The sequence below is a fragment of the Lagenorhynchus albirostris genome, chromosome 3, assembly GCF_949774975.1.
Source record: "Lagenorhynchus albirostris chromosome 3, mLagAlb1.1, whole genome shotgun sequence".
Lineage (NCBI taxonomy): Eukaryota > Metazoa > Chordata > Mammalia > Artiodactyla > Delphinidae > Lagenorhynchus > Lagenorhynchus albirostris.
In genome coordinates, this window is record NC_083097.1 from 116201141 (window position 1) to 116225905 (window position 24765).

At 51.5% G+C, this 24765-nt stretch overlaps 2 protein-coding genes and 1 long non-coding RNA gene across 8 annotated transcripts in view; 2 read left to right on the forward strand and 1 right to left on the reverse strand.

Annotated features, from left to right (window-relative positions):
- Nucleotides 1-3316, forward strand: part of UBE2D2 (ubiquitin conjugating enzyme E2 D2) — a 59613-nt gene extending 56297 nt beyond the window's left edge. For both annotated transcript variants that reach the window (XM_060143724.1, XM_060143725.1), the window contains one exon: nucleotides 1642-3316. In XM_060143724.1, the coding sequence (XP_059999707.1) occupies nucleotides 1642-1687 (46 nt within the window). In that variant the 3' untranslated portion in view covers nucleotides 1688-3316. The remainder of the gene's footprint in view (nucleotides 1-1641) is intronic.
- A 2020-nt stretch (nucleotides 3317-5336) lies between these two features.
- LOC132517116 (uncharacterized) lies at nucleotides 5337-24158 on the reverse strand. Of its 3 annotated transcripts, none has more exons than XR_009539592.1 (4): nucleotides 23999-24158; nucleotides 23582-23849; nucleotides 6945-7135; nucleotides 5337-5624 (listed from the first exon to the last, which is right to left on the reverse strand). It is a non-coding gene; the product is annotated as an uncharacterized LOC132517116 (long non-coding RNA). The 3 variants fall into 3 exon arrangements; XR_009539593.1 differs by lacking the exon at nucleotides 6945-7135 and adding an exon at nucleotides 18051-18128; XR_009539591.1 differs by lacking the exon at nucleotides 6945-7135.
- The window catches only part of CXXC5 (CXXC finger protein 5), a 39392-nt gene continuing 37625 nt past the window's right edge, over nucleotides 22999-24765 (forward strand). For 2 of the 3 annotated variants that reach the window (XR_009539590.1, XM_060143726.1), the window contains exon 1: nucleotides 22999-23513. The gene's annotated coding sequence lies outside the window, so the exon portion shown is untranslated. Of the gene's footprint in view, nucleotides 23514-23605; nucleotides 23678-24765 lie in introns of those variants that run through there. The other variant, XM_060143727.1, reaches the window with a different exon arrangement.

The following is a 24765-nucleotide window of genomic DNA, read 5'->3' on the forward strand; positions in this document are numbered from 1 at the left end:
GGTCTCCAGACAGCAGAGTATCTGTGGTAGGGTGGAGATGTTTTTGTCTAAGGGCTGAGTATCTGTCAGATACTTAAAATGAAGTCCTAATACACTCACCTGGGGACAGGAAAGAGGAGTATTTGCATCGAGTATCATCATAAGTAAATGATTTTATATCTGATTGTTTCATGACTCCTACTGCCTAGAAAAACTTTTTCTATAGTATATTTTCCAACAGCTTTAGGTCTTCTGCTTGGCTTTTGACGTGTAAAGATTTTGCATCAAGAGCCCATTTGTCTTAGGTAGGTATTTATAAATTAATGGGAAAGAGAATTGATTTTCTACCATTTGGAATAGTGTAAAAAAGAAAGTGAATAAATGTTACAAGACATTGATTATTAATAAATGTTATTAGCCCCAAGTTTCCTTTAAAACAAAACTTGTAGAATTTACATATTTTAGAATTGTATTGTGAATTATTGAAGAGTGGTCAGGATATCACAAGAGATAATAACTGAAAGTGTTGAAATTTTTGTTTGTTTTGTGTATTATTCAATTAGAGTGTGAAGGAAATAGTTGGGAGGTAGTGGATAATTTTCTAAAGTTAAAATATCAAAGATTAAACAATTAATTGAATTATTGGTTAGAGAGGCATATAAATAGGATATTTTAAAATGGAGCTGCATTGAGAATGGGGAATTCTAACAGCAATTGGTTCTTAGTTTAGTTTTTTTCTGTATTTAAGTCTGAATAGTATCTATAACTATGTATTCTTGGCTGCATTCAGAATAAAATTAGATCATGCTTTTTTCTATTTGTGAATTTACTTAGAAATACTTTTTTTTTTTTTTCTTTTTTCGGTACGCGGGCCTCTCACTGTTGTGGCCTCTGCCGTTGCGGAGCACAGGCTCCAGACGCGCAGGCTCAGTGGCCATGGCTCACGGGCTCAGCCGCTCCGTGGCATGTGGGATCTTCCCGGACCAGGGCACGAACCCGTGTCTCCTGCATCGGCAGGCAGACTCTCAACCACTGCGCCACCAGGGAAGCCCATAAATACATTTTTTGATTAGAGAACCATTTTGTCCCATATTTAGAATTATGGGCATTTTTCCCAAGTCATTGTGGCGGTAATGGTCAGCAGAACTTTTTTGATCAAAGAATTAAAGATCCTTTTGCCCTGCTTATTTTACTAGAATGTTCTTCTGGAGCAATAAACCCATTCATTTTAGCAACCAAATTGTTAAAATAAGTCTGCCAGAACTGGTTGTTTTATTGATGCAGGGGAAAGTATTATGTCAATTTAATCATTATTATATGATTTCAAGCACCATATAATATAGAATTATATTGTTCCAAGAACTCCAAATAAGTCAAACAAGGGTTGAAGATTGTCTGTTAGAAATACGTCGATCAAGTATAGACTGAGGATATGCCAGCAAGTGCTAAAATTTAATTAGAATCCTGTATTAGTAGCATTTATAGGATATTTCCCACTGTCATTGAATAAATGCTTATTAAAAATTTGGAGTAGGAAGATGGCTTAGCTTGAATATACTATAAGTTATTCCCTTCAAGTTACTGCATTCGATAATGAATGAACTCTTGCTTTCTAACTGACTCCTCACCTGTGTTAAGCTAAGCTTCTCTTTGTGTGTACAGGTACAACAGAATAGCTCGGGAATGGACTCAGAAGTATGCGATGTAATTAAAGAAATTATTGGATAACCTCTACAAATAAAGATAGGGGAACTCTGAAAGAGAAAGTCCTTTTGATTTCCATTTGACTGCTTTCTATGAGCCCACGCCTCATCTTCCCCTGTGCACATGTTTACCTGATACAGCAGTGCTGCGTGTTGTACATACTTGGAACAACAAACTAGAAATACTGTACTTCTGTACCAACATTGCCTCCTAGCAGAGAGTGTGTGTGTGACAAGCCAGTTCTCCAGGCATAACCTAGGTGTGAGACTAAAAGCTTTCCTTATTGACTTAAATTTGGATAACGGCAGAGTGAGGGGTGGTGGGTATGTTGTGTGCTTGGATGGGGAAGAAAAGCTCCACTGACCTGTAGGAGATTGTTTTTTAAGTGAAATCCCATTAAACTCAAAACAGTTATGAAAAGCAAGGCCAAGAACATGAAGCTGTTTCTGTATTCGTTTTATTCCGAAGGACTTAACGTCTTAGGTGAAAGTTATGACCAATCAGATTAAACTCTACCTACATCCTGTATTTTAAGGTCTAAGTTTAACTGGTCAACATTTAAATGGATTGGAGCTATTAGTAAGTAAAGTGTGATGGGCTTTGTTTCCAACTCTTTTACATCTCCCCACCCTTCAACCTTCGTCCTTCAGCCCCTCTTTCTCTCTTCCATATTCTTTGGTTTGTATGTGGTTTCTCAGTTAATACATAGCTAATAGCTCTTATTTTTCTTATGTTTTTAACTGCTTAGGTCTATCTGGATGTAAGGGTGAAAATTCATTCGATGGAAATACTTGTGTATATTTAAAGACCCAATTGCTCCTCTGGAGCCTGTACGTTCAAGAATGATTAATCTGTGTAATAAACTGATTACTACAGTCATTACATATAATTTTGTGTGAATAGGCTTTTTGATTTTAAGAATTTTGTCTAGTTGAGATTAGTGGTGGATTTTTTCCCACCCCTAAAATGTTTTCATTTATACTGGTTGCATTTCAAAATCATGAAACAATTCAGTTTACATAGTAAAAAGGATATCTTGAAAGTAATTTTACTGAACAAGATAAACGCATAAGCTTAAAAGAATTTTCATGAAATATATATGTGCAGTATTCCAGGAACATGACTGTTAAACTAAATAAGAAATTTGCTTTATTATTGAAACTAAGCTGCATTTCACTGAAACCTTGTGACATTCCTTTGGTACATAGGACATAAAACAAAGGCATTGCTATTTGGTAAGTTCAGCTTCTGTGATTGTGATTGTAAAAACAACATTGACCAAACCTGGGAAACATGAGCACAATCTTGTATTGGAGAGTCTACATAATTACTTTGCACTAACATTGCAGGATGTTCATCCAATTTTAAATTGTACTGTATGTGGCTTTTTGGTCTTCCCTTGACGCTAGTAAAATGTAGTTTGAAACTTGTAAACAGCTGTGTTTGCCAGAAACATCGTTCCTGTGAACTAGGCAAGTTACTTTTTTTCCCCCTACTTCTCCTAATCTAATTGTAAACCAGGCCAGCCTGAAAGCAATGGCTGATGCTCTCTAGCCGTCAGGTTCTTTCAAATGCATCTTTACACTCTTGCACAAAAATTGAGGAATAAATGTCCACTGCTTTTGGTTTTAAACTTGTTTAACTTGTCCTATCTCTCAGTGTCACTATTCCATCTCAGAACTAAGGTGTGATACCTGAAACCTTTAAAGTGCTTCATTTTAGCTGCTGGCTACTTATTATTAGCATTTCTAGCATCCTTGACCTTGCAAAGAAGTTTGACTATTAATAGTTGTGGGTAAAGGAGTTAGAATTGAGCTCTAACCTAAAATTACCCTCATTCTCAGTATCATGGGTAAGTGGGAATTCAGTTTTTGACTGTTGACCATGGGTTAGTTGCACAGATCCTGAAAGCCCCATTCTTTGTCATCTTAAACAGCAGCCAGCTTATTACCATTTATTAGGTCATAATGTAGATATTTTCACAAGAGTACTTTTAAGTAAAAGTCATCCTGGTGTTCATGAAACATTTGGCTTTTGAATGCAGTTTGGTCTTGCTCATTTGAGTTTGGAACATATTTGGTGCAGTCTGCTTACATATGCCTTGGCCGGAATGAAGGCTCAGTGAGGAGACCACCTTCCCCACTCACAAAAAAAGTGCGTAACTCAGGATGGGTCTCATCTGGGATCACATTGCTTTTTACAGAAGTGTCTGTAGTTTTATCACATGTGAAAGCTTGTTTGCAGTAGATTTGATTATCTTGGTGGGCAGTGGTTACAAAGGAATGTCAGTGTATGGGTTCCCATTGCTTCTTTTTTGTTTTTAATTGAAGTATAATTGGTTTACAGTGTTGTATTAGTTTCAGGTGTACAGCAAAGTGATTCAGTTTCATATGTATATATATGTATATGTGTGTGTGTGTGTGTATAGATAGATAGATAGATAGATTCTTTTCCCTTATAGGTTATTACAAAATATTGAGTATAGTTCCCCGTGCTATACAGTAGGTCCTTGTTGGTTATCTATTTTATATATAGTAGTGTGTATATGTTAATTGCTTTGCTTCTTTTTTTTCTTAATGTATTAATTTTATTTATTTATTTTTGGCTGTGTTGGGTCTTCGTTGCTGCGCACGGGCTTTCTCTAGTTGTGGTGAGCAGGGGCTACTCTTCGTTGAGGTGCGCAGGCTTCTCATTACAGTAGCTTCTCTCATTGCGGAGCACGGGCTCTAGGCGCATGCGGGCTTCAGTAGTTGTGGCTTGCGGGCTCTAGAGTGCAGGCTCAGTAGTTGTGGCGCACGGGCTTAGATGCTCCACTGCATGTGGGATCTTCCCAGACCAGGGCTCGAACCTGTGTCCCCTGCATTGGCAGGCAGATTCTTAACCACTGCGCCACCAGGGAAGCCCCTGCTTTGCTTCTTAACAACATGGAGTGCTTGATCAAGTGATAGTTGGAACAGTCTCTTTTGGTAAAGCTACATGATTTTGGATACTTGCATGCTCTGTTACTGGCCAGTGGTCAAAGGTAGTGTTGTCCTGCTAGTTTGTAATATAAAGATTTGGAAAGAGGACTCTTGGGGTGGGAGCAGCAGGGAGGTCTTTAGAGAGAAGGATGTGGTGGTCAGAGAGGGGGGCCCATGTTCTCTGCACTGACCTAGAAATTGAGGCATTCCTTTTCTACTTCCAACAGCTACAGTATTCCACTTTTCTAGTCATTCCTCTTTGCCTCAACAAGTAATTTGGAGCCCTAGGTAGGTTGTCAGGAGAAATGAATTATTTCTAAACTACAGTTGGAATGCCTGTAAACCGCCCCTTGTCTGCAATTAGAGTGAAACTGTGGCTTTTGTCTTAGTCTGCTGTACCATACCCATTAACAACCAGTGGCTAGGTTTTAATAGAAGAACTTTCTTCAGTTCCTAGATCTTCTGAATTATGAACACATCTTTCCTTCCTTCCTACTCAGGAATAGCATCTTTATTACCCCTGCAGAAAATTGTCATTCATGTTAGGAAGCCATCTCCATTTCATTCCCTTTGTGAAACAGTCTTTATTTCACGTGATGGGTTATTCTGGTGATTGTGATGGTAGAGAAAGCAGATTTTTTTTTCCCATTTAAGCAAAGCACAAATGCTGACTCAACGTAATATCACGTAAAACTTTTTCTCTTATGTTTATAACTCAACAGATTGGTAAATCCAGAGGAACAGTTATAATCACTATATGGGACATACTGTATTAGTATATCAAAAGTTTATTCCAACCCATTTCTTCTTTTATATTTTAAAACATCTTCATTATGTTTGATGAGATAGATCCACAAGAAGATGGAGGTACCCAAGGCCAGTCCGGCTTTCAGCCAGTCAGGTTTGTCATCTGGTAGCTCCCAAATGTAGAACTTAGAGCGTGCTAAAAAGCCATTCAGGATCCTGGCCGGGGCCAGCAGCCTGGAGAGGGTGGAGAAAACAGACTTTTAATATGAGAATAACTATGAAGGTAGCAAACTATCAGAATATACATTCATATCCATCCAGGAAGAGAAAATAGACTTCCTTTGGGACACTCCTGGAGCCTGTTTCCTGTTTCATCATTCCTTTGTTGTGCATGTGCTTAGATGAAAAGTGGCTCTGAGTTCTCTGTACCAAACAAAAGGCTTCCTTAAAAGCCTTTTCCTAACCTTAGCCCCAGCTGGTATAAGTGGTTGGTATTCAGGCACCTCTGAATATTTCCAGGGATATTCAGAGGTGCCTGAATACAATTCCTGGGATGGGCTTAGAAATAATGAAAACCGGCCATGGGATCACCTTCTCAGGGTGATCCCGAAACACATACATTCCCCCATTGTTGCCATATTTTACCCTAGTCAATATAAGTGGCAAAGCTCAAAGCTGGGGACTGACTGTAAAGCCTTTAAGGCCTTTGGTCTCAGTGGCTCAATGTGTGACACAGTCACCAGCCAGCTTTGCCCTTTCTCAGTGCCTGCTCCTGGGCTGATTGAAGAAGAGGCAGAGTCAGACGTTTTTGTGACAATTGATTACTTTTCATCTTTGAATTTTTTGTGGAGCTGCACCTTAACTGGAGGCAAACTGTAGCCTGCCTCTTATCGGATGAAGAACTATATGAATGTCTTAGCACCAGGATAGCACTTAATAGTTTTCAATTGAGTGGGGGTTTTGTTTGCTTTTAATCTCCTGTGTGAGTTGTTATTAATAGAATGGCCTTTTCCAGGGCTGGGGTTCCTGATAACCCTACAGTGTATATACACTGAAAGCAAATGGTTGATCACCTTTGGAAAGGCCAAGAAGTTACTGAGTGCCCAGGCCTCTGGTGACTGATGTCCCGAGAAGAGCAGCACCAGCCTCAGTCAGTGTGCCACGTTCCTTTTCAGACTTCTAAGGATACGAGGGGCGACAGCAGCCATTTTCCCAGGAACCTCGCTCCTTGCCCTGAGCCACTTGTTCTCCTGTTTTAATTTCTTCCTAAGTACTTAAAAATCTTGACTCTTAAAGGGTACTCCCCTACCCTAAATTGTAGGGCCTCTATAGAGGACGAGAGTGAGTAGGAAGGGTTTGGCCAGCTTTCTCACCTTTGAAGTTTTCCATAGGAAGTGAGTAGCTTTGAAAGCTCTAAAACTGCTACTTAGGCCTTCTGACCTGGAGGTTTCTAGAAACAGTACACAAGTACAACCTGACATTCGGGCTCCAGAGCCAGCTCAGGGGTGAGAGATGTTCCATGCTTGAGGTAGTTGGCAAATCTAGGCTACCTACCTGACGGGCTTCTGGAGCTTCCCCCAGCTAATTAAGGGGCAATACTGGTTAGGTCCTTCTGGGCAGTCTCCCCCCACCTCCATTCCACATCTCTGCCATCTTTGAAAGGTGTGGCTGCTTGCAGGGTGTTGCAGTAAAAGTTGAGGGGAGCTGGCCTTGTTTCAGAGGCACCCAGGACTTCCAGTCACCTGCTGCAGCGTAACAGAAGGAACCAGGGGAACAAAGGCTTTCTCAGACCTGCTAGAGAAGTTGAGCTTTTTCAAAGGATGGTTCCAGATCATCTAAGCCTGGCTCTCCTTTGGAGGGGACAAAGAGAAGGCATAAGACAAGGGGTAAAGGGGAGGTTCTGCTGCATTGCAACAGGTTATGGGGCAGGCACTGTTCCCATGAGTGTGGGGTTTTAACCTCTAAGCTGGAGAGAAAGGACACTTGAAGTTTTGGACGTAAATTTTGGGAAGAGGGGCAGAATTCCTTTGTGATTTCTCCTCTGACACACTGTGTCCCTGGGTTCCTCCCTGCTAATCCTGCCCCCTGCCACCTTCTGACTTAAGTGACAGTTGGGTAGGCTTAAGTTTCTATGCCCACAGATGGAGGAGGTGACTGAAGTGCATTTGCTTGGGTAGGGAGCGAGCTGGTATCTGAGTGGATGCTAGTGCCTGAGATGCCAGCAGAGGGCAGTGGTGACCTATAGCTGTAACAACCATGAGGTAGGTGGTCAGTAAATCGGCTTGGACAGAACCTGGGAGGAGCTTTGGTTGGGGTGGGGAGTCCTGTTTGGGTTTGGCTTTGTTTACTGTTTATCCAGAACTGGATGGCCCAGTGTTGAGCTCATTATGCTCCATCATAGCCTTAATCACAATGAGGGAACAGATTAGTATTCTAGCCCAAGGCCTGCCAGAAGTGTCAAGCCACCAGCTCCCCATTCCCCTCACCATTGGTATAGTAGCCATATGCCTGTGTGTGGACAGGTTCGTAGGGACCAGGCCAGGGCTTTGCCCACCTAACTGCAGGTTGCATGGGGACAAAGGCCTGTCTGTTGCTTCATGTGAACAAGGGGATTTCATATTTCTGGCACTTCTCTGTCTGGTGCCCACTGTTACCTTTCCCCAAAGGCAGGCAGTCTCTGACTCTAGCCAACTAGCCCTGTCTCCTTTGCCTGCCTACCTACTCTGGGCAACCAGGACATGACTTTTCATACCTGAGGGGTGGAGGGCTGGGGACAGGAGGAACAGAGCTGGGGGCTGGTGATGGGGCCTGGGAGATGTTCTTCCCTTGTCCTTTTCAATCTTATCTTGTGTGTTGGGGCCCTAGACTCCCCAGTCTTCCAGCCCAACAGCTGTGAGCCTCCAGGGCCACTACCCGGAAGCCAGCTGCCTCTTCTTGGGGAATTCTTTGAAATTCCAGGCTCGGCCATCTGGGTATGCAAATATCTCCAGATTTGCTGAGCCCTCCAAGTGGCTGCACCCCAGGCAGAGCTGTGAGAATTAACTGCCACTACCCCCAGATGGGGAAAACTGCCTGGGGGTTGTTGGTGCATGGAACCTGCGCTTTCACCTGCTGAGAGACGCTTTAAGAGTGGGAGAGAGAGGAGTCCTGGGAGCTCCCTAGGTCCTGCTCTAGTTACTAACTGTATAAGGGATTTTGCATCCAAAGGGTGAGTTGGGAGACCCTTGGGGGCCCTTCCTGGAGTGTGAATCTCTGAGCATAAGAAAGTTCCTGGAATATGGAGGGAAGCCTCGGGTCTAGCGTGGCTAGAAGGGTGGGGGCTATCTGCAGGGAAGGCTTCTGGCTTCCTACCTTGCCAGATCCAGGCAGTAGAGCTGGCTTAGGCAGCCCAGAGTAGGCCCAGCAGTCTGGCCCCCAGAATGCCTTGCTTTCTCCCAGGCCTCCCCCTGGGGCTGGTTATCTGGCTGTAGCAGGAGGAATGTGTGCTTTGAGTGGGAAGGGTGGGGGGGCAGGGTCAGGGCGGAAACCTGGGAATGTGGACTCCCTGCCTGTCCCTGTCCCTGTTGGAGGGAGGGAGCCATGGAGAACGTGGCTGACAGGCCCCAGGCGTGGGAGAGTGTAGGCCTGCTTGTATGTGTGAGTATGCGCGGGAGGGGGCTGCCCATGTGTGTAGGAACGTGTGAGAGAATTGTGAGCATGGACATTCCTTAGTGTTTATGCATATGGGTGTGAGCCTAAACTGTGTAGCCTTTGAGGAACAGAAGTCGAATCTGTATTTGAATCACAGGCCCATGACTTTTCAGTTGTATATTCTTGAGCAACTAATTTCTCTCTCCTTTGCTTGGTTTTCTCATCTGGAAAATGGGCACTTGGCCCAGCCTGGCCCATAGGCAATGCTTGGTGGAAAATGGCCTTATCAAATTAAAGGGTTGCGGCTGTGGGTGCTTATGGATTCAGGGTAGTAGGCGTGGGTAGTTGGACATTTTTGCTGGACTCTTATACAAGCCAGATGATTTTGAGCAGGACCAGCTCCTGGGACACCCAGGGACTTGGGGCAGGCTGTCTGGGCCCCTTTGGGGCCTATGCCTTTCATACCCACTTGGCAAGGCCTGCAAGAATGTGCCTAGGGCTTCCCTGGTGGCACAGTGGTTGAGAGTCTGCCTGCCGATGCAGGGGACGCGGGTTCGTGCCCCAGTCCGGGAAGATCTCCGCGGCTGGGCCCGTGAGCCATGGCCGCTGAGCCTGGGCCTCCGGAGCCGGTGCTCCGCAATGGGAGAGGCCGCAACAGTGAGAGGCCCGCGTACCGCAAAAAAAAAAAAAAAAAGAATGTGCCTAAAAACAGAACGGGTAGGCATTTAGATGGTGGACATGCCTGGCCAGCCTGTGTGCCCCTGCATAGGGTTTGTGTCCCTCTGTTTCTCTTGGGGGACAAAAGGGGAGCTCAGATACCCTTTCTGGTGAATAAAAGCCTGGAAGGGGATGCTGGGAAGAGCTGCCTCCAGCCATCTGGGAGTGGGGATGTTGTGGAAGGAGGCCAGACCTCCCCCAGCTGTTTCCCCGCCCTACCTGAAGGGTGAGAGTAAGGGATGAGACGTGGGTGATTGTAGCACTGCCCACAGCCCAGAATCATTGCTTTCCCCCATTCTAGAGCACAGGCCACCTAGTGGTTCTATGCTCTCTTAAAGAGTGCCTGTGTGTGCGTGCATGAGGTCTCGAAGGGGGGCAGCCGTTGGAATCTTGGATCAACAGGCAGGATTTGGGATCCAGGCACAGAGAGGCTGGGGAATTAGGCAGTGTTAAACAGCCAGGCAAAACTAGGGAATGTTTGAAGTCTTTCCGGGTGGCACATTTAGGGGGAGCTCCCTGGCTGCAAGGGATTCCTGGAAGCCCCTGGGAGGTCCCAGGCCTTAACTGGAGGAAATAAGGGCTACAGCCCAGCTGGCCCTACAACTGGAAGCACAGGAGTGGCCTGTAAGGGTGTGTTGAAGGAATGAGGGATCTTGGCCTTGTTCCTACACACATGTACCACTGGGAAATGGTGGTGCTGAGGGGTGGGGAAGATTTCTGAGATCAGGGGCCAGCCCTCTTTCCTGCTTTAGATTTGGAAAAGGGAGCGCTCTGGAACTGATGCCTCGGTTTCTGTACAAAAAATGGTGGAATGGAGAGAGAGACTGATTAGGGATGGTCCTTAAGGAGCTTGCGTGGGAGGTTCTGGACCTTGTTTTAACTGAGAGAGCAGATCACTGCTGGGTGGGCGGTGCTTTGTGTTCTACAGCCTTGTGAGAGTGGCAGGAAATGGGGCCAGTAGCTATGTACTAGTTGAGTTGCACCTGATGAGAGATTGGGGGTGGTTTCCCCACGGAAGTCCCAAAGTGTGTGTGGCCAGTGTGGCAGTGTACTAGGGGAATTGATATGTATGGCCACTGTGTGAGTGAGTGCAGCAGTGTGAGTGGTTTGTGACACTTGAATTGTGTTTCCCAGGTGTGTGTAATGGCTGAACTAATTTTGTTGTTGGGATGAATCAGGTTCCTGGACAGGAGTGGACCTATCTGGAGAGAGTGATGCTATTAAGTAGTTACAATCATATTGATATGACTTAACTAGTATACAGACATTAAAAATGATCCCACTACCCTCTGTGTTTTGAGTGCTTACCATGTGCTTGGCCCTGTGCTAAGTGCCTAACCTGCAGTAACTCATCTGGTTCCGTTAGAACCCTGAGAGTTAATGCTGGTTTGCCTGTGCCACAATGTTTATTGTGCCATGTTATATTCTCGTTGGCAGATGTGATACAGCTGCACCTCTGTCTTACTTGCTGAAGTGCAACTTGTGGCAGTGTGGGGTCCTGTTGTATACTTGGACTCTCTGTCCTGTTTTGTGTTGCCAATATGGGGCTCCACTGTGTTGTTCCATAGTTTAAGACCCAATTTGACAATGTTTTTTGAGGTGATGGTGATGGTGTATAATTTGGCTGTGTGACTTTTTTGCTTTGTTGTGCAGCCAGAGTATGTAACTCCCTTCTGTCCTGTAGTTGAGACCAGCTAGTAGAATGTATGACTTATTTTGTATTTTGGTGATGTGGGTGTCTAGTGTAGGGTCATCGGTTGTGGTGGTGTGAACTGGTTGTGTGACAGCGTGACTGGCTGCATTGTTATGTGTCTGTGACCCTATTGTGTGTGTCCGGGGGAACCATTTGTTTGACCCCTTGACCCTCCTGTCCTAACTTGCGTCAGAGACTGTTGTAGTATGCTGTAACTCCGTGAGGTGAGTGTGCTTCCATGGTGGGGGCAGTGGCCCATAGTGGCCCATCCCTGTACAGATTGTGTGTCCGTGTCACCCCATGTGCCGCTGTGCCCCTTTTCGGGTCTGTGTGTTGTCTGACCTCAGCCGCGTATGCCAGCACCACTGCCCCTCCCCCGCGCCGCCCGCCCGCGCCGTGCAGCGATCGATCGCCATTGATTGTCCCTGACGAGCTGCTCCACTTTCCAGCCAATGTCAGGAGGGGGGATCTCCGCCGCCCTGGCGGTGTCATTTCCACACACTCCCTGGGCTGCCGCCAGCGCGGGCGCCACTAAGAGCCGGCCTGGATCGCCCAGAGCGCGGACCGGACCGCCCACGCCAGGACGCCCGACGGAGAGGCCAGATAACCGCCTGCCCGGCCTGCGGCCCTGCACCCAGACCTTCCTCCCTGGGTGGGTGGATGCTTGTCGCTCCACTAGTTTGAGCTGGCCCCGGGGAGGGTGGGGGCATGGTCGGTGCGCCTGTGCGCTCGGGTGGGGGCGTGGGGGGCTGTTTCCGGCGGGGCGGAGGCGCCTGCGGGCCAGCTTTGCCGTGGCCCAAACAGATGCTAATGATTTTCCGGGAGGCGCCGGTTATCTCTGGCCCCAGCCAGCCAGTGCTCGGGCTTGAGCCGGGCATAGACACCTCCCCACCCTCCTCCTCACCCATATGAGCCTCGCCAAATGACCACCTGGCCCCGAGTGGACAGTGGGGGTCGCAGGCTCCCTGGGGTGCCCCCAGAACTCTGGCTGCAAGGGAATGTTTGCTCCTGTCCACCCAAGACGCAGCTGCATTCTCCTCTGAACCCTTCCCAAAGCAACCCCCCCATCTGAACCGGGGAAACTGAGGCTCAGAAAAGCCCAACCCAAGGTCATGCTGACCCACCACCTGCTGGACTGAGTGGATCACAGCCTCTCAAGGCCACCGTGTCGGGGACTCAGCCTTCCTGGTCCCCCTTTGCCCAGGGGCCAGAGCCAGTTTCCAGGCTCCCCGGTGGAAGTGCTGACGTGGCTTCGGGCAGCTGTCTGGGGCCGGGAAGCGGGGCAGATGTCACAGAGCCCAGGGGAGGAGGCGGCTCCATGGGGAGGGCGGGCAGGGCCTCTTGCCTGGCGAGACACGCCTCCTCCCCCTAGGCCTGGCATTGTCTGGGACTGGGGCATAGCTGCTGCCCAGGCTGACCCGCCTCCAATTCTAGTCCCAGCTCCTCTGTGTGCCTGCTGACAAGTGCTGTAACCTCTCTGGTTCTCTTCCTCCCTTGTGGAGGAATATAACAGCACCTGCTTTGGATGAGTGTGAGCCTCAGATGAAAGCAGAGGTGTGCAAAGCCCCCAATCCAGTGCTGGACATACTGTTCCTGCTCAACATGTATTAGCAATTATTATTACTGTCTTTGCAAGTGGGAATTTGGTGTGTCCAGGAGCAAAACTGAGTCCTGAGAGTGCCAGCTGGCTTCAGAGGTCATTCCAGCCAGCCTCCTGCCTTGGTGCCCCGGCCCTCTGCATTTCTCATGCCTGTCTAGCTTTGTTTCTTCTCCCTAAAGTGTCAGCTCCCCTCAGCTCTGCCTGCTGCCAAGCTGCCCCCACCCCCCTCTTATCGGTGTAGTTCCCTCCTATCTGGCCGCCACATTGGGTCCCTCGAGCAGCACAGCCCCCTGGGAACAGCAATCGATGGGGCGGAACAGCCTCCCTGACAGATGGACCCATGGAGGCTGGGCTGCTTCAGCAGAGCTCCCTAGGAAACCAGAGACAAGAGCCGAGCCACCATGGCTGCCTCCTAAATAGAAATGGGAGGAGGCAGAGAGATGAGGAGGAGGCCAGAGCTTCCAGCCAGCCCCATGCTGGGCCAACCCTCTGGGGATGGGTCTGGTGGGGCAGGGCAACCCCTATACTTTTCCACAGATCCTCTTGAGGGGAGGGCTCTGTAGGGCTCGCTTGGTAGGTAGGATATGTCTGAATTCCCATCATGGGCAGGTGAAGTGTTGCCGTCCCCATCCCTCCATGGGCACTTTTTCTAACAAGCCCAGAGGCTGGTGGGTGGGTGGGCAGGCAGGCGGCTTACCACATTCCTCAGGCTATAAGGGGCCTTTGAAGCCAGAATGGCAGGAGGACCTTCTCTGCCTGTTGGGGTTGGGAAATGATGAGCCTCGGCCCCTGTGAGTGTTGTGTGGAGAATATCTCCTATCTCCTACCAGGCTCCCAGATTAGTCAAGGACTTCTTCCAAGGGTTTCTCAACCTCAGCACTATTGACATTTTGGGCCATTTAATTCTTTGTCCTGTGCATTGTAAGATGCTTAGCAGCAGTTGTGACAACCAAAAACGTCTCCAGATATTGCCGAATGCCCCCTGGGAGGCAAAATCAGCTCTAGTTGAGAATCACTGGTCTAACCTCAGGACCAGCCCCCTGGGTTGGAAGGGGTGGCTAGGACCCCATGGGGATGCCATATATCCTCTTCATTAGTGGAAAGGGAGGTTTCCAAAAAGGCTCTGTCCCCAGCTGTCTCAGGCCCAGGAGGGTGGGAGACACTCTCCCCCCTCCCCATGGCCCCTGCTAGGTTGGAGGGAACCATGCTTGCCTGAGATGGCAGAGCATTTGGCGTCACTGCTCAGCTGCACCAGGCTTGGTGCCAACACCTTACTGCTGAGACTACATAGCATGGGGGCGGGGGAGTGGGGGCGTTCATGGGGGTACTCAGGCTGCCTGTGCGACCTTCTGTCCAGCCAGCTTGAGGTGAGGGGAGCCAACATGGATGATCAGCCTCCTGCCTTCCCTTGGTGCCCTGGCAATGTCTCTGCTGCCTCCCTCTAGGCCAGTGTTGGGTTGGGAGTAGGTCTGGCAGGACTGAGAGCCAGTGGGGGCTACTGCCTGGAGCAGGATTGTGGACACAAGTCCAGCGGGCCCAGCCAGCTGACAGCTGGGCCACCTGAATGCCGAGCTCTCCCCTTGAGGAAGGGGAGGAAAGAAGACACTGTGGGTGGCTAAGTGCTACCTGAGTCCCCCCCCACCCAGAAGCCCTTGAGCCTGAGGACTGGGGGAGGGAGCTCCCTCTGGAGTCATCTCCCTCTTCCTGCTCAAGCAGGCAGGCAGGCATTGAGGTAAGGGAAAGTTTTCTAGAGCATAGTGTCACTGCTGGGAAGTCCCTACTTAAGTCTAACCTACTTCCTTTCTTCCTGTAGCATCTGCCCTCTCCTGGGCTGTGGGGTTCTCTGGCCAGGGTGTGCCCTTATTCCTGGGGAAGAGAACCCCATGGGGGAATTTTCAGTCAAAATAAAGGTCAGGTCCTTGTGTGGGTAGAGGGATGAGGGTGCCTAACTGGGCTCAGCTAGGGGATGGAGAAGAGCACTGGTGCCAGTTGACAGACCAGGGCCTACAGAGATCAGGGTTTCCCCAAGACACATTGAACCCAGCACCAGCCTAGGGGGTCCTAGGGTGGGGAGGAGGAAGTGGCCGGGAGGTGGGCAGTGGCTTTGTAACCAGAGATGGGCCAAGCGGTATGAGGCAGCAGCTTGGAGCTGGAGTTTAAAATAGCGCCTCGGCCTGGCCAGGATCGGGTTCGGGTCACCCACAAGGCAGTGTGGCCACGACCATCCAGCTCGGGTTTCTTGCCACCCCTGATGATTTAATGGAGGAGGGGGCTACCCAGGCAGATGGGCCTAAGAAAGGGGGTCCAGGCACTGCCACTTACAGTCCCCTGAGCAGGCTCTTGCCTGTCTCCTTTCTCCTCCACACCCACCCCCATGGGACAGATTGCCCCAGCTGCATCCTGATGCCCTCCCTCCTCTTCAGTAAATATTTGACACCAACTGAGGACCAGGTACTTGACAGAGCATGGAGATGAGTAAGGCCTTGACCTTGTCTAAAGCCCAGGAGTTTTGGTCCCCAGGAGTGCACAGAAGGGGGAAGGTGATAAGTATTCAGCAGAGACCCTCCACTGATGTCCTAGCCTCAATCCTGAAAGCCCTAGGCATTGGGAAAGGAAGAGGCAGAAAGACCCCCACAGGCTGCAAGAGAGGAGGGTTAGACCTCAAATAAGCCTTCCAGTGAAGAAATGGATTATGGCTACAGTGGAGAGGGGAGAATGTCTTCTCAAAAGCTAGTGATCATCCTTGAAAATTCCCCAGGGTAGTCCACTACCCCAGTGTTCCCTGGCCTGCCCCTCCCCCAAGGCAAAGCCCTCAGACATAGATCTGAGAGCACATTCTGGTCTTTCTCTGTCCAAGTAGTGATCACTTCCTCAGGCTGACCCAAGCAATAGGGCAAGGGGCGAGGGGATATGGGGGTGGGGGGGTCCCCTCTTTAGTTTTTTGAGGGAAGTAGCTCTAGCTCTGCCACGTCCCATTTTGCTGATAGAAAGTGGGAAAAAGCTACTTCAATCAATAAAAAGTTCTAACCATAATCCCTTCTGCTCCACTCTCCCTTGCCAGAGAGTCTCTGGGCCCCTAGGGGCAGTAACAACCTCTGGGCAGTGGCCCTTGAGGCCTGGCAGGTAGGGTTTCTCCCCACTTTGCCCTCCTTCCCCAGCCATGAGTCCAAGGAGGTGACCCAGCAGGCCAAGCCAGCTCAAGGCCAGATCTCTCTCTAACTGGAGCAATGGCCACCTCTCCTGACGGAGCCCACATATATCTAAAAAAGCGTCTTGTATATCTTAATGATTTCTCAACAGCCCCTGATTGAAGCATGCTCAATTTAGCTGTGCCGTAAGTAACTTTTTATATTTCCTCGGGGAATCATTTCATTTATGAATCTTTTCTGAATCTGCAATCTCGATTAAAAGTTGATTTTTTTTTTTTTGATCTCTGTCTCCTCGGCTTCTGAGATGCCTCCCTAGCGAAAAGGGTGGTAGCACCATCAGTCCTCCCTCCTTAGCCTGTCTGGGTCAGGGGAGTTCTTCCTGAGGTGTGGGGGGAGCAGCAGCCAAGCCTCCTCTGTGGTAGCACCTGGGGCTGCGTGACCTGAGGGGGAGCTGCCCTGGAGGAGGGGCTTACAGAGAGGTTGGGGGCATTGGCAGTCTCCTGCCCACATACCCTCCCCTACCTGCCTCATATCAGCCCCGCTACAACCAGTGTTACACTGGGGGGATTGTTCCGCCCATTCTGGCTTTAGGGTGTCTCCTCACCTGTAGTTTAGGAATTTAAGGAGGCAGAGAACCCTTCAAGGGTTCAGCTTGAGAGCACACAACGGGTTCAAATCCTGGCCCTGCTCCTGTACAGCTGCCACAGCCTAGGTAAGTCACCTCTCCTCTCAGAGCCTCAGTTTCCTTATTTGCAAAATGGGAATGTGATTGCTAAACAGATTACCAAGGAGGTAAAGGGTTTAGCACAATATCTTCAGAAAGGCAGCCTTTATTATTTCCCTTGGGGGACCCCAGCACCAGGAAGCAGGGTTGGAACAATGCTGAGGGTCCTATCCCAATTCTGAACAGTATCTAATTCTTTTCCTCAACCCATTCGTTATCTAGTCCTGGTGATACCCCTTGAGGGTGAAGTGGGTGGGACTGGCATAGTTATCTCTCTGAGGATAAGGGTCTGGTGGGGTTGGGACTTGCCCAGGGGCTGCCCCAGGAGGCCCACCAAGAGCTCCTGACTCTCTCCTAAGAGGCAAAGGTCAGGGCTACAGTAGGAAGGCTGGAGGGCAAACTAGGGTGAGAAGCTCTGAACTTAAGAGAGAAGGGCCTTCCCCAAAGACACCGTCCCCATCTCCCCCCCACACCTCCCTCCAGATAGTCGGGGGAGGGATTTGTCCAGGTGCTGCGACCTCTGGCTCTGACCTCTAACCTCTGACTCTGGCCTCCGGGGGGGCTGGTGGGCTCTCTAAGTGTCAGAGTCGCAACTGGGGGTGGGGCTGAGGGGACCCGGCAGCAGAGGCTGCTCTGGGAGTTAACGATTTACGAGGGGCCCCTTCCTGAGGCCTCCCTCCTCACAGGCCCAGCAAGGCAAGCAACCCGTGACTGCCCAGGTGGCTAGACACAGAACCAGTCCCGCCAGTTCAAAGAGCAGTTCATCCTGGGCCTACCCCCAGGCAACTGCCTGAGTACCCCATTCTCTGGAAGAGGAAGGCAAAGTAGGGGTTGGTAGGTAGGGTGTGGTCTGAGGAGGGAGGCTGGGTCCTGTTTTCCAAAGTCTCAGTGTGAGGGACATTTAAGACCCTGCTTTGCCTTCTGGAGTCACATCTGTGAGGGGAGGCCTAGCCCCACCTCTCCACCTCCAGCAACTTTTCTCCATATCACCCCACCCTAGCCTGCATGTCTTGGGTAGAGCACTTTCTGGCCAGGCTTCTGGATGCCCAGGGCACACCACCACCGGCCCCCCCTCTTTGGGCCTGGTCTGTGGCCTCCAGGTTTGGGACGCTGTGTCCTCCCCTCCCCCAAGGCCCCTTTCTGTTACCTTGCGGGCCCTCCCTCTTCTTGACCCTGAGGCCATGGAGCCACAGCTTTGGCCTCTGGGAGCACACAGTCCCACTTCCTGTTGGAGAGACAGTTGAACCATGACTGTGCCTAGTGAAGTCAAGAGTTACTGTCAGGGGACTTCCTGGTGGCGCAGTGGTTAAGAATCCGCCTGCCAACGCAGGGGACATGGGTTTGATACCTGGTCCTGGAAGATCCCACGTGCCACGGAGCAACTAAGTACGTGCATCACAACTACTGAGCCTGCGTGCCTAGAGCCCGTGCTCTGCAACAAGAGAAGCCACTGCAATGAGAAGCCCGCGCGCCGCAACGAAGAGTAGCCCCCGCTCCCTGCAACAGAAAGCCCAAAGCCTGAGTGCAGCAATGAAGACCCAACACAGCCAGGGAGAGAGGGAGGGAGGGAGGGAGGGAGAGAGGGAGGAAAGAAGGAAGATCTTAAGAAAAAAAGAGTTACTGTCAGGGGCATGACGCCCCCAACTGTCCCCACTCCCCTTCCCTTACCACATAAGGGCTGAGTTCCCTGGGCCTGGCAGAGCATGGGGCTACTTCTGGTGGTCTAGCACATGTGTAGCTGTGTGCTGGGGTGCAAGCGGAAATACAAAGTGTGAGTGTATGTGTTGGCCTGGTCTCTGCTCCCTCCCAGCCTCACCCCAGAGTCATTTTATTCTGGGACTGGAGTCCCCCTTCTGCCCGCCTCCCTTCCCCACTGTTTACACAGCTCAGGGCCAGGCTGGGCCACCAAACTGACTTCTTAGGGATGGCTGGACCTTGGCTTCCTAAGAAACAGATCTAGCTTTTCTGAAATGTCCTTCTAGTTTCACGGTTCTCTTGTCCCTTCGGAGGTCATGGGGGCAGGGGTGGGGCCGAAGGGCCAGTGGTCAGTATGTGAGGGCTTAGACCCCAGAGGCGTGGGCCCATGTCTAGGCAGTCAAGCTTCCCTCTTCCCCTGCCCATGTTTGCACCCCCAGCCCTGCTCTGGAATTTTGGCCAAGGTCACAGTCCAGTGTGACCCCACTGAGCATTATCCTGCACCCTGCCCTGAGGCAGGGCTCCAAATGCCCTGGCTCTCATTTTCTGTGATACAGATGCGGGAACTGGGGCCTCAGGAGAGGCATAGGCCAAGCTCTGGGTTGGCCATCTTTATTGGAGACTAACTCCCACACTCCTCTCCATGCAGCCGTTCCCAGTCACTGGATGTTTAATCAATGACTGACATTAGCTGATAGATGGTAGTCATGGAAAAGGTAGATCCCCCACACAAGGCATGGGTTTAAATCTTGGTTTTGCTACTTTGTAACATTAAGCAGTTGTCTTGAATACCAGGATTAAATAAGCATATTCACAGAAAGCAATTAGTGTGGTGCCAGACACATAGTAAGTGCTCAGAAAACTGTTGGCTACAATCCTTACTACTGGTACGTACTTAGTGCCAGGCTTCAGGCCCAGAGCAGGTAGGAGACTCTCCCTTACCCTCAACAAATTTTCGTGGGTGGTAGTAGTGAGGGGACAGGGAGACAATGAGCAAATAAAAGCTATTTCTGTGCAGTGTGGTCACTGTGGCCATAGGAGGGGACAGATGAGGGCCCCCAAAGCCAGGCCGCAGAGTACAATTGTTCAGTGCATGCACTGCAAAAAAGACACCTGGCCAAGGGGTCTAGGAAGACTGGAAGACAGTGTATGACCTGCTGCCACATGGGGGTACCTATATCTGCCAAAAAGTGGTAGCTTTTTCTAATTTGCACAAAGGCTAGTGCTGGCTCTGTAGATATAAGCCAAACTGAGGTGGGGAGTAGAAGTCAAAGAAGGTTCCCAGTGGAGTGATACATGCTCTTGGGCTTCAGTGAGGACTTCAGGAGGTGAGCTTGATTAAGGCCCTTCTGGGCAGAGGGAACAGTGCATGCAAAGCCACAGATACTTGAAGGGAAGTTTTGGGGTGTCTGAGGGAACCACCAGTGTTGAGTGGTGTTGGTCAGCAGGGCTCAGGGATTGCAGGGAAGAACAGACCAGTTAGGGAAGCCAGGCCAAGTTGGGGAAGGGGCTTGAGCTGAGCCCTATGGGCTCTGATTAGTCACTACAGGATGAGGAACAGGTGAACCCCAGGCAGATCTGTGTGTGAGAAGCCTCACTAGGACAGCAAATCTCTGAAGTTAGGAAAACAACTTTGGTGCCAGTCTCATGTCAGTTTCCTCATCTGAAAAATGGGGACAATACTACTACTGGGGTTGATGTAAAGATTAAATGAGATAAGTTACCTTAACTATTTAGCTTAATGCCCTGCTCAGGGTAAGGGCTTTGTAAATGCCAGCTATGGATATTATAACCAGGACCAGGAGAGCAGGATCCAGGGTACTGGACTGACACATTCCTACCCGGAAGACAGGGTAGGTGGGTGCAGGGCCCTTCTCTCCCCGACAGGTACTGGAGACTTATGGAATTTGCTTCCTGACTCTAAGCTGATTGATTGAATAGCAATATGAAACTCCAATACTCCTTTTTGGAGGGACTGTGAACCAGGATCCCTTTACTTCTTGTGGAAGGGGCTTGGGGTGGGGATAGTCTCTCCCAAGGCCAGAGACCTCCCGCCCAATCCTTCCTGGGTGTCTCCCCCTTGTCTTACTTGTTATGGTAGAGAGTTCTATGTGGATGGTTTGCACGTGGCATTTCCTGTTCATGTTGCATTTTCCATGTGGACAGTTCTGCCACTCTCCTCTCTGGTTCCTACCTGGGGTGGATAAGTGAGGATCTGGGTCTCCCTCCACTTCTTAATTTCCAGGAAAAGGGGAAGACTCCAAGATCCACTCTCTAAACTAGGCCAGGCATATACCAACACCCGTTCCCTGAGAAAGTCACCATTGGTATCACCTGACTCATCTCCATTGCAGCCTGCAGCCCCCTGGGCTTTGCCCTCCTGAGATGGGGAGGGGACAGAGGTCTTGGGGAAAAAAGTGGGTAATTAATAGTAATTCCCTAAGGTGGAGCTACTATCACCCCCACCCCCCATGGATTTCAGCATGAAGCTTTTTTCAGGTATGCAGGGCCTGATTCTGCACTCACCCTAGGCTTCAGAAGCCCTGAGGACTGAGTTTCATTTCTTGGGTCCTAATCCTCTGAGGCCTGCTGCTGACTCCTGGGCAACAGGTCCTACCTCACAGTTTGGGCCTCAGCTTCCCCAGAAAAGGTAGACAGTGGTGGGCTAAGTGTTTGCAGATCCTTGAGCATCTAGGCCTGGGACCCTGCTTCTTTTCGCCTTGTATGGTCAGTGCCTAACACCATACTGTACCTGACAGTCAGGGTGGGGCCCAGAATGTCTATCTTTAATTTAAGCAGTTTAGGGGGGATAATCTGGAGGTGTTCGTTTGTCTTAAAACTGTGTTCTCAGAGCAAGTACCTTGCTTTACTCACATGGTACGTTTGGTGTGGCTTTGAGGAAGCTTGCTGGACAGGCTAGGGAGCCATTCGTTGACACACAGTTAAAGGAGGACACTTCTCAGCTTTTGTGGAAGGGAGGGGGTGTTCAAGAGAGGGTCATTCCCTGTGGCCTGGGAGGTCAGGACAGGTAGAGAGACAACACATTCCAGATGAACTCTGCCCTCTGACACCTCCCTCACACCCCTATCCCCTGGCAGGGTCAAAGTCCCAAAGCCAAATTTATAAGGCTTGGAGGGTGGGCACCAGCGGCTGCTCCCATGAGACCTAGGCCCCAGGCCCTCCAACACCGAGGCAGACGGCACAGAGGAGGAAACAGCGAGGTGGAAGCTAGTTTTGCTTCTTCCACTGAGACTGCTCCAGTGGCTGGAGGCACCAGGTCGCCGCAGTTAACTCCCTGTTATCTGGGTCCCAATCGTTCTCAGGCTGTAATGTTTAACCCTAGGCAGACTTCGCAAACCGTCCTGCCCCTTTCCTGTTAGGGTCTCTGGTCTGGGGGCTGTGTTTTCTCTGTCTCGCGGAGGCAGCACAAATCCACCCCCATGAATTCCACAGAATTGAAGAAACTTTCCACTTTGGGATTATACGAGTGAGCCTGGGGCTCGCTCTGTGGGTCCCTGAAGTGGTGAGAAGACGACATCTGCAGCTTTAGGATTAGCCCAAGCTGGGCAGATGGAGGGGGCACTGAATGACGGCGAGGATATGCGGGCCCAAATCTGTACCCGCTGGGCTTTTGTTCTCTCTTTCAACCAGTGTCTATTGAGCGTTTCTCTGTGCTAGGCACTGTTTCGGGCTCAGAGTTCACAGGCCACGGTCTCAGGGCACCACAATGTAGTCGCTTTAGCTCCAGGACTCAGGGTTTCCGTTGGGGCCAGCATAGGTAACAAAATGCCCTTTCTTGGATCAGTTTCCTCATCTGTGTAATGGGGACAGGAACCTCCACCCCCTTTCTCCCGGGTAACTAGAGCCCACCGAGTACGGGAATGCACTCTGGGAAGGGTGCAATCTTTGAACACGCGTCTAGCTCCAAGAGTGCTCGGCTATGAGTTCTCGGCCCTACGCGCACCTGAGCTGAGGGGCGCGGCCAAACCCTTCCTACTGGTCCTTGTAGCTTCGCGGCCGGCTGGAGAGAGGGGGCAGAGAGATGGCGGATTTCCCCATAAGGTGCGTCTCCAAGCCCATGCACTCCTCACAGAACGGGAGAGGTCCTCTTATTTTTTGTAAAGTTGCAGAAAAAGAGGTGAAGACGGGGCGCGCTGGGGAGCTCAGCCTGGGCCGACCTCGTCAGAGCGCGGGGAGCTTGAGGCGCAGTGGCTGCGGCTCCGGCCTCAGAGCCTGCGGCGTCCAAGTGGCCAGAGCTGCGTCGGGAGGGAGGCGGAGGGAGGAGGGAGGGGAGCCGAGGTTGGCGGGGGGGGGGGGGAGGAAGGAGGAGGGAGCGTTGAGTCCGGTCCGGGTTTTGCCGGCAGCCCCCGGGCAGCGTTCAGAGCTCCTGCCCGGGCGGGCGCGCGGCGGCGGCGGCGGTGGCAGAGGCGGCGGAGCCTGAGCGGGGATGTAGAGGCGGCAGCAGAGGCGGTGGCGGCGGCGAGAGCAGGCGCCCGAGCCGAGAGAGAAGAGCGGCCGAACCTTGTTCCCCGAAGCCGGGCCCCGCGTCCCTGCCCTGCCTAGCCCAGCGCCCAGCCATGCGCGTTGCCTGCTGAGTCCGGGCGCCTCACGCTGCGCCCTCCGCCAGCCGCTCAGCGCTACGCTTGGGGGTGATTAGTTGCTTTTTGTTGTTTTTTAATTTGGGCCGCGGGGAGGGGGAGGAGGGGCAGGTGCTGCAGGCTCCCCCCCCTCCCCGCCTCCGACCAGCCGCGGCGGCGTGACTCCGGCTCCGGACCCGGGCACGGCGGGCGGCGCGGCTGGAGCGGAGCGCACCGTGGCGGCGGTGCCCAGAGCGGAGCGCAGCTCCCCGCCCCTCCCCTCCCCCTCGGCCTCGCGGCGGCGGCGGCAGTGGCGGCTTGGAAGACTCTGAGAGCCGGTAGGTGTCGGGCCACGGCCCTCCCCCGACCCCCCCCGGAGGCCGGCCCCCTCCCCTTCCCCGCCTACCTCCCTCTCCTCCCCCGGGGCCCGGTGCGCGGCCGGGGCCGGAGTTCGCTGCAAGTCTGCGGAAAGTTTGGCGGCGCGGGCTCCCCCGAAGTTCAGGTGCGGAGAGCCAGGGACGGGAAAAGAGGGGTCCGTGTTTGGGTGTGGCGGGGGGCGCCCGTAGTCTGAGCCTCGGAGCCCCGGAGGCTGGGATCCCTAGCTCCGGTGATTGCTCGATGGCCTCTTCTATACTCAAGCCTCCCCAAGCCGCAGTCAGCTCGGTCGCAGATCACTGAGTTCAGACAAAAAGAGGGGTTTTAGGGTCGGGGACGGCGGCTTGGGCGCCATGGATTGGGGTCGGGGCTCTCCCTGAGGGGTACGGTCCCCTCCCCAAGTACTCGCGCTTGAGGGCACAGGGGCGGCGGGAGCCCGTGTCCTCACCTCTCGGTGTTGGGCGGGCGCTCCGCCTGCGGGGGCGGCTGATTGGAGATCTCCGGCGCGCACTCCCCCCAACAGACCCCATTCGCAGCCCTGTGTTTTGGGGGCATTACTGCTCTAACGCCCAGGACTACGCGTGGCTGAGTCTCCCCCTCCACTTGGAGGGGGCGGTGGCCACTTCTACATTTCCCCTGAGGCTCCTCGCCCCCGCTGCCCGCGGGGTGCCTGGCGGGCTGACCAAGTTTGACCTTTTTTTTTTTTTTCCGTCAAAGTATCACCCCCGACCACCACTGCTCTCCGCGGCCTCTTTCTCCCTTCCTCCCTAGCCTTAGGGAGTCTTTCAGGCTGTCTCCTGAGCCCCGCGTGGCCAAGCAGCATGCAAAGCCAGGGAGGGAGAATGGGGGTGTTCCTCTAGCTGCGGAGCTGTGGGAGGCGGGTGTCCCAGGCGCCTGCTTCATTGCTCTGGCCCCAAATTTACCCGTGAAGTTTGGCCCCGAGCCCCCTCCTCTCTTCTTCCCCAGAGCGGGGGGCCGAACCGCCGCGAGAAGAATGTGTTAATTTTCTTGCTGGGGGAAGTTGTCCTCGCCCGTAATGGGCTGCTTTCCGGCGGGGAGCGCGGGGTGCGCCTGGCTTTGTTTATTTGTAGGATCAACAGAAAGTGAGTGACCCCAGTTTTTAAATGGGGGGCCGCCTCCGGGACCTGTCAGAAGAGCTGAAGCACCCAATGAGGGAGCAAGATCGCTTTTTGGTCTCCCCCCCTTCAGGAATCG